This window comes from Cyprinus carpio, chromosome B19, assembly GCF_018340385.1.
Source record: "Cyprinus carpio isolate SPL01 chromosome B19, ASM1834038v1, whole genome shotgun sequence".
NCBI lineage: Eukaryota > Metazoa > Chordata > Actinopteri > Cypriniformes > Cyprinidae > Cyprinus > Cyprinus carpio.
In genome coordinates this window covers 19,616,801-19,631,076 of record NC_056615.1, presented here as the reverse complement: position 1 = coordinate 19,631,076, position 14,276 = coordinate 19,616,801, and the positions used below count along the sequence as shown (strand labels likewise).

Genomic DNA, 14,276 nt, shown 5'->3' with positions numbered 1-14,276 from the left:
AGGGAGGAGTAGCTTTTAAAGATGCAAAGTGCTGTTAAATTTTAGGTTGGCCACATCTTGAGTTAGTATGCATGCTCACACTGAATGATTTAACCTTTGACCCTTGTTTGATTTACCTGATATCTCCATGGCAAGGCCCCCTCTAAAGCCTTCTTGGAATTCCTGAAGTACATTAGCAAAGTAAAGAAAAAGGAAGTGACTTATAAACCCAAATACTTGCCTTGTATGTTTCAAACCAGTTAGATGCAGTTGCCCAAAAAGCATTTGTCCAAGTGGCATTTTCAAGCAAATCATTTCAGTTAAGGAGTTTGTCAATGTTAGGTTAAAAATGATATAAACAATAAACAATATGTGTAGTATCATTCAAGAATTTTCACAAGAGGTCTCTTTTGCTCACCAAAGCTGCATTTATTTGTTCAAAACTGCAGTTAAAACAGTAATATTATAAAATTTTATTTCAAATTAAAGTAACCGTTTTCTTTTTTAATATATATTAAAATGTAATTCATTCCTGTGACGGCAAAGCTGAATTTTCAGCAGTCACATGATTCTTCAGAAATTATTCTAATATGTTAATTTGGTGCTCAAGAAACATTTATTATTTTTATTTTTTTCAGTGTTAAAAACAGTTGTGCCATTTATTTTTGTGGAAACTGAGATGCATTTTTTCAGGATTCTTTGTTAAATAGAAAGTTCAGCATTTATATGAAATACGTTTTTTTTTATAATATGAAAGTCTTTACTCGTCAGTCAGTCAAATCGGTTTCTTGCATCCTTGTTGAATAAAGGATCAATTTCTTTAAAAAAAAAAAAAATCTTACTGGCCCTTAACTTTTTGGGGCCACTGCAGTTACAACTCTAGTTTGTTTATTTTAGTATATGACCAACATAACAAAACCTCATCATTTCAGTTTAGAATGTGAGATTTCAGTGTATTAAAGAGGATCACATAGGGTAATCATATAAAATAAGGTAAACAGCAATTGGTGTATCTTTGGCAAGGTTTGTCTGTGTTCATAACTGGCCAAACACATGGTTTTGAACTCCCTTGCTTTAATTGAGCTACCTTTATGGAGCAGCTCTATCCCTTCTACTCCCTCAGCCAGTATCAGGTTTATGCAACATGATCTTAAATTCTAAAATAGTGTCTCTAAAAGCTTACACAGTCATGAACATACAGACATCCGTGAGTATGCACAAGACAAGTGTATGTTCACTTATTCATGACACAGAATTGGATTTGAACTGGTGCTGGTCATACATTAAAAAGTATTTGATGGGCATCTGTACAGTATTTCTTGCATTTACTGGAAGTATGTCCTGAGACACACCCACTTGAACATAAATACACCCATGAGTAATGCTCATGACTCAAGTGAAGCTCCTAATGATGGCACAGCCAATGAGTATTGAGGGATTACTTTTTGTAATGTGATAATGATTCATGTCATTAAGCATTCATGTGTGAAATACATGGATCATCTTGGGAAAGTCAGCTCTTTATATTTAGAAAAGCCAGGCTGAGGTACAGAGTCACCCTCTTTGAATGTGAATGATAATATCACAGTCTGTTTACATAGAAAAACAGCGTATAACATGTTATATGTTCTTTATTGAAATTTCCTAATGCATTGTTAACTAGTTTTTTTTTTTATGGTTTCTTGAATGCATAGTTTTGCAACAGAGCTTTTTAACTTAAAGGGATAGCTCACCTAAAATGACATTCCAAACCTAAGAAAATTGTGCATATTTTGAAAAATGTCTGTAAGATGAATGTCAATAGGGTCCAGTGTTTTGGGCCCCATTGACTTTCACTGTATTGACAAAAACAGAAACAAATAACTTAGTACATAAAATTGTCCTTAAGTCCCACAACAGCAGTTAAATTGCATGATCAACAAACGTTATTATTACATTGAGTATTGACATCGGAGCAGCCAGTAACTGAAAGTGGAAAATAAAAAGTAGCAGTGAAAGTTTTTCCTGTCCGGACCTGAATGCACATCTTAAAGAGGGAAAGTTTGTGTAATGGAAGTTACGGTGTTCCGAACTGGAATAGAAAGGGAATATTTTTAATTCACTGTGAAAACGTGTTTTTTGAAGAGAGAGAGGGGATGGAAAGAAGTAGGTTGCGAGAAATGTTTTTAAATTGTGGATTTTGTGTTGCTCTGTAGGCGCGTGATGGAGAATTGAGCCGTTAAAAGTGCGTTATTGGTTATGTTACTTGATTAGCATGATTCCTTTACTAAACAATGCAGACACAATGCACAAATAAACTATCAGCAGATGCAGTTCATTATTGGGGAATTCCCTGGTGAATATATATGATAGAATAGCTAGAGAAATCCATTTATTTATTTAATAGATCAGACTTTTTTGCTAATATATTATAAGAGAACATGGAGCTTACACTCAAGGAGAAAAAACATAAATTTTTATTCAGAGGCCCAAGCTGAGCAAAAATATGATATATGGTGCAGTTGCTGATAAAAAAAAATAAGTACATAAAAAGATAAGAACAGAAAATATAAGAACAGCTTTGTAGTCAGTACTGGTAACCAGAGAATGTTTGCTGCTTGTTTCTTCCCCTCTAAAGGACTTCCCACATGTTTTAGATGTGTAGATGTGAATGTTTTTGGACTATCTTTGAGTTTTGGTATCTTTATGATTCTTTTTAGGTTCCTAGTGTGTCTATATATATATTACTTATATATATACTTTAAATTATCATTTATTTCTGTGATGCAAAGCTGAATTTTTAGGATCATTGTCACATGATCCTTTAGAAATCATTCTAATATGATGATTCATTATCAAAGTTGGAAACAGTTCTGCTGCTTAATATTTTTTCAGAACATGTGATACTTTTTTTAGGATACTTTGATGAATAAAAAGTAAAAAAAAAAAAAAAAAAAAAAAAGCTATGTTTTTAAAAATATAAATATTTTTTTAATAACAATATACACTACTTGTCAGTAATTTTTTTTTCTTTCTTTTTTTTTTAAATAAAATCAATACTTTTTATTCAGCAAGGATGTGTTAAATTGATAAAAAGTGATAGTAAAGAAATATATATTATTAGAATATATATTATTAGAATTATTTTTTTTTTTTGAATAAATGCAGTTCTTTTTAACCTTTTATTCATCAAATATATCAGACAGCAGAACTGTTTCCAACACTCATAATAAATCAGAATATTAGAATGATTTCTAAATGATCATGTGATAGACTGGATGTTACATGTGACACTGAAGGCTGGAGTAATGATGCTGAAAATTCAGCTTTGCATCACAGGAATAAATTATTTTTTCAAAGTATATTTAAATAGAAAACTATTATTTTAAGTTGTAATAATATTTCACAATATTACTGTTTATTCTGTATTTTTGATCAAATAAATGCAGGCTTGATGAGCAGAAGAGACTTCTTTCAAAAACATTAAAAATAGTAATGTTTCCAAACTTTTGACCTGTACTGTATGTATATGTATATATATATGTATATGTGTGTGTGTGTTCATTGTCCCCCTCAAATTCTGTGGTGCTTACAGTCATGACTTGATCTAATCTGCGTGTTTTGGAAACTTGAGCTTGTTTGTTCTGCATACCCGCTCTTTTCCCCACTTTTTGCAGCCCTGACAGGAACCCCTGTTTTTGATCATTTCATCCAATGATTGGTGATCATGATTGATTACTCACACTTCAGGAAGAATGAATGTGCTATCTGTCTGGGACTTATTGTCAGAAGGTTAAACATTTGCTCTGTTGGTGTGGAATTTCTGTCACTGGGATACCAGGGATGTCTGCAACAAACTCCCTATCCGCCTGCTAATGCTGCACATAAACTTGAACCAAGAAACCTGGGAGCTGTAGAAACATCTCAGTCACTTCATTTTGTTGAGTCATGGAATGTTTAGTCATTGTATAGTAGATTGTAATTTTCCTATTTATGTTGTCCAGACAAACCCAAGGAAGATGACTAAGATGATGTCTATGCAAGATAAGGTTAAGCCTATTTTTATGCAATATATGAGTGTGTCATATGGTGTTTACCTCAATAAATAATCAGTTTATCCCATCACCTAGCTCTAAACTGCAAAATGTGTGAAGCTGCTTTGAAACAGTGTGTATTGTGGAAACTATATATACTAACAACATTGACTTGTCTTGACTCAGACTACTGTATTGTCTAAAGTGCAAGCATGTGGACCAGCAGTTTTAGCTTTGATCAGTGGAATGCTAATGTGATGCCAGGGGCCTGTTGCACAAAAGTAGGATAAGGGATTAAGCCAGGATATCTTGGTGATCCTGGCTCAATTGATCCCTAATCCGGTTGCACTAAAGCTGGATAGGGGGCAGGAGGATATGTTATGGTATAAATTACCATGGAGATTTATTCTGTGGAGCTAGCCTGCTCCAGACCAGGCTAAATTCCAGGATCTATTTAATCTCATCCCTAATGTCAGTCAGCAGTCGCCACAAATGGAAACCAATAGTTATTTCACTGCTCACTATACATTGTTATCACATATAACTAGACCCACTGTCATTATTTAAACTTTTGTGATCATTAATTTCAATTATTTTGGATAAATAATGATTTTTAGATGATGTTGCTATCATTAGATAATTTACAGTTTCCCATAGACTATATATAAAATGATAGAATATTAGGGCCACAGAGAGAAAAAAAAGACAAGTCATAATATTGTAACCAGTTGTTTTAAAGGAGGACAGTTGTTAAAATGACAGATGTGGGGCATTTCGTAAAATTGTACTTCAGTATGGTTTCATAAAGAAAGACATGCTGATGTGCCAGAATATGAAGTATCACATTGTCATAACTATCAAAACTGTAAAAAGAATATGTTGCTTTTTTTCTGCAGAAAGAACCAGCCTCATAAATTTATGACTTTATCCTTTTTCCTCAGTGGGGCCCTAGTACACTGTCATATAAACAAATACACCATTCCATATGAATATAAAAACACAATGTGTAACATTATGTTCCTTTATTGAATAAGGACAAAACAAAGCAGGTTAACTATCAGCTCCTTTCGAAACTGAAGTCACAGTGACTCTACAAGATGGAAAGCACAGAATCAAAGCATATTATACAAAATGATACATACACATTCAAAGGTCTGTATATAACACACCCTGCATGTCTGCACACATCAACTGAACAGACAAATGAATGGATGCAGTAGCCTCCCTGCAGCCTTGTATTACACACAGTATACCGCACAAACATCATAAGAGGGCCAAATTCGTAAAAAAGACCAACCCAAAAAAACCCTATTTCCTCTGCCACAGCAGGACATTTTTTACCTAAATTGAAAGCACACATACTAACTAAAATAATTCAACACATATTGGTCCCTCAGCAGCCGACCACTGTCGTCATCAGGGAAGATTGCCGGATTGTCCCAGTCCATGGCTGGTGGCACTCTGGGGGCCCTCTCCTTCCTCAGGCAGGCCACATTGTGGAGGACAGCACAAGCCACAGTAATATCACATGCCCTAACAGGGTTGACCCTTAATTTGTGAAGGCAGTGAAAGCGTGCCTTCAGGAGGCCAAAGGTCATTTCAACTCTGGGCCCTGGTCCTGGCATGGGCATGGTTGTAGGCCTGCTGTGCTTCCTGGGGGTCTGTGAAAGGTGTCAGGAGAAAAGGCTGGCAGCCATACCCCCTGTCTCCCAGCAACACACCAGAGAATTCACCTGTCAACACAAAATCTCATCATTACTACCTCATAAACACAGTGATATTCTTGACACAGCCATGATGGTTATAAATAGGGGTTGTGTGGCTTACCTTGTGATAGGCACTGATAGATTTCAGAGGCCCGAAAGATTCTGGAGTCATGGACTGAGCCAGGCCATTTTGCCACAACATTGCTGATCACACAGTCAGCATTGCAGACCATCTGAAATCATAAGATGAGGAATATTACACCAATCAATGCACATCATTGGCAATGCAGAGTGTTCGTCAATGGACAATATCAAAAAGTTATGTTCACCTGAACATTAATGCTGTGAAAGGATTTCCTATTCACAAAATCGGCCTCATGGGCACCTGAGGGGGCTTTTATCCTTATGTGTGTGCAGTCCACTGCACAAATGACATTGGGGAAAACCTGTCACACAAAGTAATGAGTATCCTACTATGTGTTAACAGTTGTCCTGTAATTTGTAGATCCTCTTACCTGCAATCCTATAGAACTCCTCTTTCATGTCACAGAGTCTTCTGTGGCCAGGGAAGGAGATGAACGACATCTGCTAATGCTTTGATAGCCAGACACACACTCCTTATTGTGCGGCAAATTGTGGCCTTGTTCAGCTGTTCTGCATCCCCCACTGAGTACAGGAAGGCTCCACTAGCAAAAAAAGCGCAAGGCCCACACAAACCATTTGCTCCACACTCAGTGCATGGCTCCGTGCAGTGCGGTGCTTAATCCTGGGACCCAGTAGTCTGCATAGATACCTGATGCCATCTGCAGAAAACCTGTATCTTTCATATAGATGGTCATCAGGGAAGGCCAGTGGGTCCAACCGGTCCCTGAAGACCCTGTCTCGCCTGAAGGCTCTCCTCAGCACAAGTGCTTCTTCATCCACCACATCTCGCAAGAATGGGCATGCCATTGTCAGAGCAGGAAGGAACACACAATTTTGGGCCTTCATATAGGCTAGTGGCCACACCGGTGCTGGGGGGGGTGGGCAAAAGAGGCCGGTGCCTTATAACCGATGACTTGGTTGTACTGATTGCTGTGAAAATAAAAAATACCTTAGAAAGATGCCACCGTCCTGTGTGCTCACAATAAGAGCTCATATGTCATGGCTCACTTGACCTTACGAGAATATACCTAATTTTTATTTTGAGCCGTGTCATCTTCTTGGAGCTGGGGGAGGAAAGAAAAATAATAAATGATTAATACATTTGTGTTACAGTTAGCATACAGTGTACATTGATGGGATTTCTTATATGCTTGTGGAGTTTTTTTGTTTTGGGGTGGTGTTTAATAGTTGTCCTCTTTTTTATTTCGGACTCCAGTGCAAGATTTTTTCTATCTTTTTCTTCTTGTACTGAATGTCTATGTCTGCCAGTTCTATTTGGCGCCGGAGGTGGTTGCCATACAACTTTCTGATAGCTTGTGAGCTCTGTGAACACAATACAATTAGCGCAGCTGGAATTTGGCAGGATGTGGTGTCCTTTTATTAATACGCACTATGTTGCCAGGCTGGTTTTCCCACTGTATAGCATCTGGGTCCTGTAAAAGAAATTACATTTTTTGATTTTGATGAGGGACTCTTCACCATTGTAGAGTAAATAGTACTTTCACGGTCTTAACATGATACCTCATGCCTTCTGGAATCCACAGAGATGGTCTCCTCCTCATCATCGTCTCCATCATGTGCTGTTGCTGCTGCACTGGGGCTTTCACCCTATCACATTTAATCGGATTCATATTGAAGCTAGTAGACAAGACATGCCCAGGCCTACAGTATGCCTTTGATGGAGTACTCACTGGATCAGCATCGTCTGGTGCTTGTGCTGGTGGCTCTAACAGGAACACAGTGCTGCCAGACACTGCAAGGCAATAGGTAAACCAAAGTCAGACAGTCCAAATTGATTCCCTATGAATGTGGTTGTATTCCATGTAGAGATGGAAGGACATACCTTGAATGAAGCGGGTGGCATCTAGGGAGGAAACCTATGCTCGTCTCTTTACCCCCAGGGATCCCCTCTAAGACGGGCCTGCCTTTATTTAGCTCCAAGGCCATGTCCTCTGCTGGGGTAAGGTCAGCCTTTGGTGACCCACCAATCGTGCCTTGTCTGTGGGTATTCTTTTTCACTGCTAAAAACAGTACAGACAATGTGTGAGCAGGCACCTTCTGGGTACAATATATGCTTGTGCTTTGTTAAATATTAGTCAGGGACCATACCATTCTGCAGAATGTTCTTGTATTTGATTTTGACCTGCTGCCATGTCCGTTTTGGCCCGTTCATGTTTAATCTACATCACACGCACACACACACACACATTCTTTATCACAAGAACATTTAATGGAGTCACACTGACAAAAATGACTTGGTATTTTTGTATTGTTTTCAGTAAAAAAAAAAAAAAAAAAAAAAAAAACACTAAAGATGTATTTTCTTGATTTTCTAAATGACCTAGCAAAATAAGTATAGGTTTAGACCAAAAATATAAACTTCAAGTAAATGTGTGCTTAAAACAAGCAAAAAAATTTAAATATCTGTCAATATAATAAGAAAAATTCTCTTGAAATAAGTTTACTTTTTTCCATAAACTTACTTTTAGAAAAGTTCTCTTGTTTCACTGGCAGAGTTTTTTGCTTATTTTCCTAGGTTATTTTGCTCTAGAAAATATTTAAGATTTTTTTTTTTAGATATTTTTTTTTGACTGAAAACAAGACAAAAAAATACTAAGAAAGAAAGACATTTTTGCAGTGCAGTGAGCAACCGACCTTGGGTCCTTTGAAAGGCGCTATATAAATTAAAGTGATTTATTATTATAGCTCATCTATGTATTCAAGAAAATTTTATTTATATAGCACTTTTCACAATTGTTTCATTCTGTCAAAGCTGCTTTACATTAATAAAAGCAGGGGAAAACACAAAAAAAAACCGGTGGACAACATAATAAGCAGAGTACAACGGCTAAGATTAAACCGTACTGAGCGTAGTAACGTAAAATAATAATGTAAGGCTTTAAATAATAATATATCATAGCTTTATACAGTGTGATGGAGTTACGTTACACAATTTCACTCATATATGCAGTGCATTTCAATAAAAAATTTAACCGTTTCATAATTACAGTACAACTGCGTTTTTTGGAGATGTGAATTAAATATTTGATTTGTAATTGTGATGTTTTCAGCGGAGCGGTGAGTGTGTAATTGTGCACTACTTACGCATTCAGGCGGTCTGCAATACTTTGCCACGCTTTTTCTCTTTGCTTTATCACTGTGGCGGTGTTGCCTTTCTTCTTAATTATATCTTTTACCTCCTCGTATGCCTCCATGAGGATTTGTGCTTCAGACGGGGAAAAGTACGCGGCTCTAGTTGCCATGGTAAATCAGTTAATCTGTGATCTGTGGCGGGGTCTATTTGAGTGAGCCGTGAGCGCGCACCTATCCAGGATTGGTTTCACCTGGCTTAATGAATCCGTGTCTGCTCATCCTGGCTTGGTCTTTGTGCAACCAATTAAGCCTGGATGCACATGTTTTGGCTTTATTGAGCTCAGCTGAGTCATTTATCCCGGATGTCTTAATTCTACTTTTGTGCAACAGGCCCCAGGAGTGCTGTATCAGTTTGCCATGAATGCCATGTGTGTTCATTAGGCCTGTTGGCAGGTTACTGGGTGAGTGCTATTGTTCAGGATTTTTAGAGATTGCACGCAAATCCACTCTTGACTCATAACTTTAGAAAAGTTGCCTATTGCACATTGCCTGTTTATTTCTTTGTTAGTTTTTCTGTTTATATGTCTGTTTTTGTTGGTTTGTTTTTGTTAAAAAAAACAAATATTTATTTATTTTTGTTTGTTTGTTTATTGCATATTATTAGGAAAAGGGTACTAAACAAAAATAAATCGTAAATAATAAAAAAATAAAAAATTGATAAAACAATATTTAATGAAAAATATAACTATTTCTAGCAAATATAAAAATGAATTGTTAAAAACAAGTTGATCATTCTTTGTGTGACAAGTAAAAGTGACTACGAACTAATACATAATTCTTGATACACTATGGGGCAGTTATCTGGTAAAAAGCCTGTTTTCTTGTTATAATCACACTAGATATATGAATCAGCAGAAGATCTCACAATGTTATCTTGATAAAGACTGGCTGATTCACAAATAAGATGAAATTATGCAGTGAGTTTCATGAAAGGTTAAACAGAAGTAAGACAGGACCCTCTGAAGGCGTTGTGCTGGTATTTGTCAACTGTCAGCACATAATTAACCAGTGAAAGTTGACTTATGAGGTTTAAATGAATGTTTGGCTTTTGTGTTTATACGTCTTGACTGATGGCTCAATAACTTATTGAGAAATACATTTTAATCGGCGAGCACAAAACGTACCTTTTCCGTACTTAGAGCTGTATTATTGAGAAATTAGTTTAAAATGTGTAACAAAAAGAATTCCCTTAGATAAACATTAGAGACAGTATTCAAATAATCAGCTTGCTAGTTATCAGAATGAGCAAGGTCCTGCTTAGTAAACAGTGTTAACCTTGAAGAGAAGCTCGGAATCAAGGTCTCTCAAGCGTCCTTTTATTTTCCTTTACTTTCTACAGGATTCATAGATAGATGATAGAAAGAAAGAAAGAAAGAAAGAAAGAAAGAAAGAAAGAAAGAAAGAAAGAAAGAAAGAAAGAATAAATAAGGAAGGAAAGAAAGAAACTAAACTTTGGCTACTGGATGAGGAGAGAGGACTGCGTTGAAAAGATGTAAATGATGTGTTTGTTGACAGTTTGCTGTCCTGTATCTATGGGGACCGTCCAAACAGTCCCCTGCTATGCCATTGCGCTGTGTGAAGTGGGCTGATGGGTCAGAGACAGAGACAGGATGACTGATCTACATGTGAAAGAGTAAACAGGTTCATGCAAGTTGCTGAATTCTACAAGCTTTTGTGAGGTGACAAAATAAGACCCGGGTCTCAGTGTTTTGGGATCAAAATCAACACAGTCAGTGGAAAAAAATGTCATCAATTACCTGTCCAGTATTTGGTATCACACAATATATTCTCAGCAAATTAGAATAATTTCTGAAGGATCAAGTGACACTAAAGACTGGAGTAAGGATAGTGATGATAATGACCATCACAGGAATAATTTACATTTTCAAAATACATTAAAACATTTTAAATTATTGTAATATTTCACAATATTCTGTTTAACTATTTTAATTTAATAAAATGGAGACTTGGTGAGCATTCTTATTAAAAAAAATATTTTGAACAGTAGTGAACATGGATATGAAATTAAAGTTTAAATCATTTTATTATCTTATTTTTTAAATAAGATTTGATAAGATAAGATACTTTTAAAACAGAGGGACTGCAGAGTGATATACAATACATGAAAGTACTGTAGCACCAGTATGTTGCCATGGATTTCAGTTATTAATATACAAAATATATTACCGCTCAATGTTGTGAATGACCAGTCGAAGCATATATTTCAAAGTGCTGTGCAATATTTATTCTCCACCTGCTCTAATGCAGTATTGATCACAACAAAGCAATGGCTTCTTTCCCAGCGGTACAACACAGATTTGGCAAGAACTTTGTTTTTTTTTTTTTTTTTACTTTTTGAAAACTACCTATTGGAGCAGATCAAATGCAGTGCAGCTGGCCAGGGCTCTAGATAGTGACTGAAATTCAGAGGGAAACTATACATTTTTGGCATAACTGAGCTGAAGTGTCCATTATACATTTTCCTGAACACATTCATAGTTCCTAGATATCCTTTAAATAAAATATGCCCAGACTATTCATGGAAACTAAGCTGTAAAAAAAAAGTTCTTCATAAATAATCATGCTGTTGATGTCAGAAATATGAGAATACTAACATAAAAACATGTTTCAGCATTCAGCAACTTGATAGGTTGTTGCTACGTCGTTTGCAAAGGTTGGCCAATCATAACCGAAATCTTTAGCATGTAAATATCTTTTCATCATGTAAATATCTAAATGCATTATTACAGACTGGAGGTTCCATATTTTCAAGATTTTAGTGAATAACAAAATATATTTATGTCTGTTACTTATGAAACAGACATAAATATAATAAATATATTTATGTCTGTTACTGTCAAAAGACCTGTAATGGTATTTCAAAAGTTGATATTTTTATAATATTTTGATGCTTTTTGTAATTTTGGAGCTTGACAGTTCCACTCCTCGTTCATTTATTATATTGAACATGGCCGTCATGATCCTGTCTATATATATATATATATATATATATATATATATATATAATATATATATATATATATATATATATATATATATATATATTTATATATATATATAAACAATGCTTGTTTGAAACATTTTGTAGGCAAGAGGCTCTTAATGTCATATCCTCAAAAAAAAGAAAAAAAAGTTCAGATTTCAAGCTTGAACCCCTTGAACTTCACTTTGTGCTTTGTCTTGTGGCTATGACAGAGGTAGAACTAAAAAGGGCCACTGGAAAAAAAGGCAGAGATAGAATAACGGCGTGTGTCAGAGAGGGAGGGAGAGCTCCAGCAGCAGGCTGCTCTCAAAATGCTGTGTCATCTAGTCTATGTTGGGCTTTTCTCTGTTTGTGTGTGTGTTTTACCCCCGAGAAGAGCCTGTGTCCTGGCTTTGATTGTGCACACACATCAGTTATTACAACAACACAGTCTGATGACAAAATCAAACAATGTTTTGGCAAAAGATTAAGTGATCTGATGATGTCATTGGTGTGTCTAGTGTGAGTCTGTTTTTTGCTGCATAACTATAAAGTAGACTTTTCGTTGCAGAAGCATTAATTGCAAGTATTGTGGACCTATTTCATTCTTTGCTGAGTCACTGTAGATGTGCTGAATTATGTTTGTGATGCTTTGCCATTGCTTTATTCATTCATTATGAAAAATAGAGCATGCAATGAGATTGTTGTTGTTGTTTATCATTGGGATCATGTCACGTAATGTTTGGAAAGCTTTCTCACTCTCAGCTTTAGATCTTAGCTCATCTGTTTGTGCATGTGTTTACATGTCAACAATGATTTTAATATCACACCTTAATTTTCAACTGACGCACATACATAAACACAGAAGAAGCTATTCACATTTCATATGTTAATGAGCAGTTATTCTCACATTTATATTCTTACATTTGTTTTTTGTGTTTTGTGATTTATATTTTATGTTTTATTTTGTTGTTTTGTTTTTAACACTTTGCTTTTTGTAAAAATCCATCTACGGGATGTATTCATAGATAAAATAGTTATTTTGCACTGGAAAATGCTAAAAATATGAATCTAAGTCCAGACCACAAGAGCAAGTTTGTGAGAATGATTCTTTTGTATGTGCACTTTGTGCAGTTTTAGCATGTTTTCATTGGACACTCCTGCTGTCATACTGAATTATAGAATCAGATAGAAAATATGGAGACTAGATGAGTCATTAAAGAGAATCTGTGTGTGCATTTAGCTAAAAACTGACAGGTTGTAAATAGTTTTAATGGAAAGCATTTCCAGGCATCCTGTTAAAGACACCAAGCTAAAAAAAAAATCAGTGGTTAGATAAATTACAGGGAAAGACAGAGAAGACCAAGGTCCCAGAGTGCATTTCTCTCAGTTTCACTTTCTTGTATAGATTCTATCCTTGTCTTTTAAATTCTCATCCTCTTTCTTTTGCATTTCACATTTTACATCTTTCTCTTTTTAGTTTATACAATCTGCATCTGTCTCCCACCTTCAAAAGTCCAATCAATAGATACAATTTGTACCAACCCTGCCTTCTGATTGGCTCAGGCACCCCGTGGGACCCACGGGGGATAGGATGGGCTAGAGGAAAGAGGGAGAAGGAGGAAGAAGTTAGGGAGGGGTACTTTTCACATCACAGTTTCCCTGCAAACAGGGAATGAGCAAGTGTGAGAGAGGGAGTGAGTGAGCAAGCGAGCGAGAGAGAGAGAGAGAGGATCAAAACAGAGAAAGCACACAGTCAGCAAGCAGCACTGCAGACTTAGCCGAGAGGAAGACACAACTAAATTCTGAAGTCTTGCAGCAGCGTGGCTCATGAAATCTTACTAGACTGACCTTGCGCAGCGCACACACACACACACACGCACGCTCCCAGGAAAACAGCTTGACAGAATCCAGTGACATGGACACAGCACGCTCCATCCAACATGAGATCACATCTCTCAAAGGTACTTATCAATGCAGATCGAATCTTAGCAGAAAACGCTGTGAATTGAGCCGTTTAATGGGTTTGAAATGGATTATAAGGAGGGTGTGAATGGCTGGCAAAGTTCTGAATTCCATTGTGTCCTCTTTGCCTCAACTTCGCTGTGTTAATTATGAAGGGAAGGGCCAGGTCTTTTGTGCGGGGGCCCTCATGCTTGAACTCCGGCTGTGTTTTGGAGCTCGGCTGCTTCCTTTTAACTGCACTGGGAAGCAGCAGGATTCTGCGTCAGCCATGCGGCATGTTCGGTGCACTGACTGCCGCATCACCACGGTAACAGGCAGCGCAGTGGCCTGGGA

General features: G+C 36.5%; 1 protein-coding gene and 2 long non-coding RNA genes across 14 annotated transcripts in view; 1 reads left to right on the top strand and 2 right to left on the bottom strand.

Annotated features, from left to right (window-relative positions):
• Window positions 1-14,276, top strand: part of LOC109064031 (plectin-like) — a 93,943-nt gene that overhangs the window by 16,792 nt on the left and 62,875 nt on the right. For 2 of the 12 annotated variants that reach the window (XM_042744948.1, XM_042744945.1), the window contains exon 1: window positions 13,362-13,942. The exons of the other annotated variants lie outside the window; for them this stretch is intronic. In XM_042744948.1, the coding sequence (XP_042600882.1) occupies window positions 13,897-13,942 (46 nt within the window). In that variant the 5' untranslated portion in view covers window positions 13,362-13,896. Of the gene's footprint in view, window positions 1-13,361; window positions 13,943-14,276 lie in introns of those variants that run through there. 12 annotated transcript variants of the gene reach the window in all.
• LOC122140628 lies at window positions 5,606-6,125 on the bottom strand. The gene is made up of 3 exons (XR_006157214.1): window positions 6,028-6,125; window positions 5,820-5,931; window positions 5,606-5,725 (listed from the first exon to the last, which is right to left on the bottom strand). It is a non-coding gene; the product is annotated as an uncharacterized LOC122140628 (long non-coding RNA).
• Window positions 7,074-7,715, bottom strand: LOC122140627. Its single transcript, XR_006157213.1, has 5 exons — window positions 7,686-7,715; window positions 7,534-7,595; window positions 7,364-7,450; window positions 7,234-7,275; window positions 7,074-7,165 (listed from the first exon to the last, which is right to left on the bottom strand). It is a non-coding gene; the product is annotated as an uncharacterized LOC122140627 (long non-coding RNA).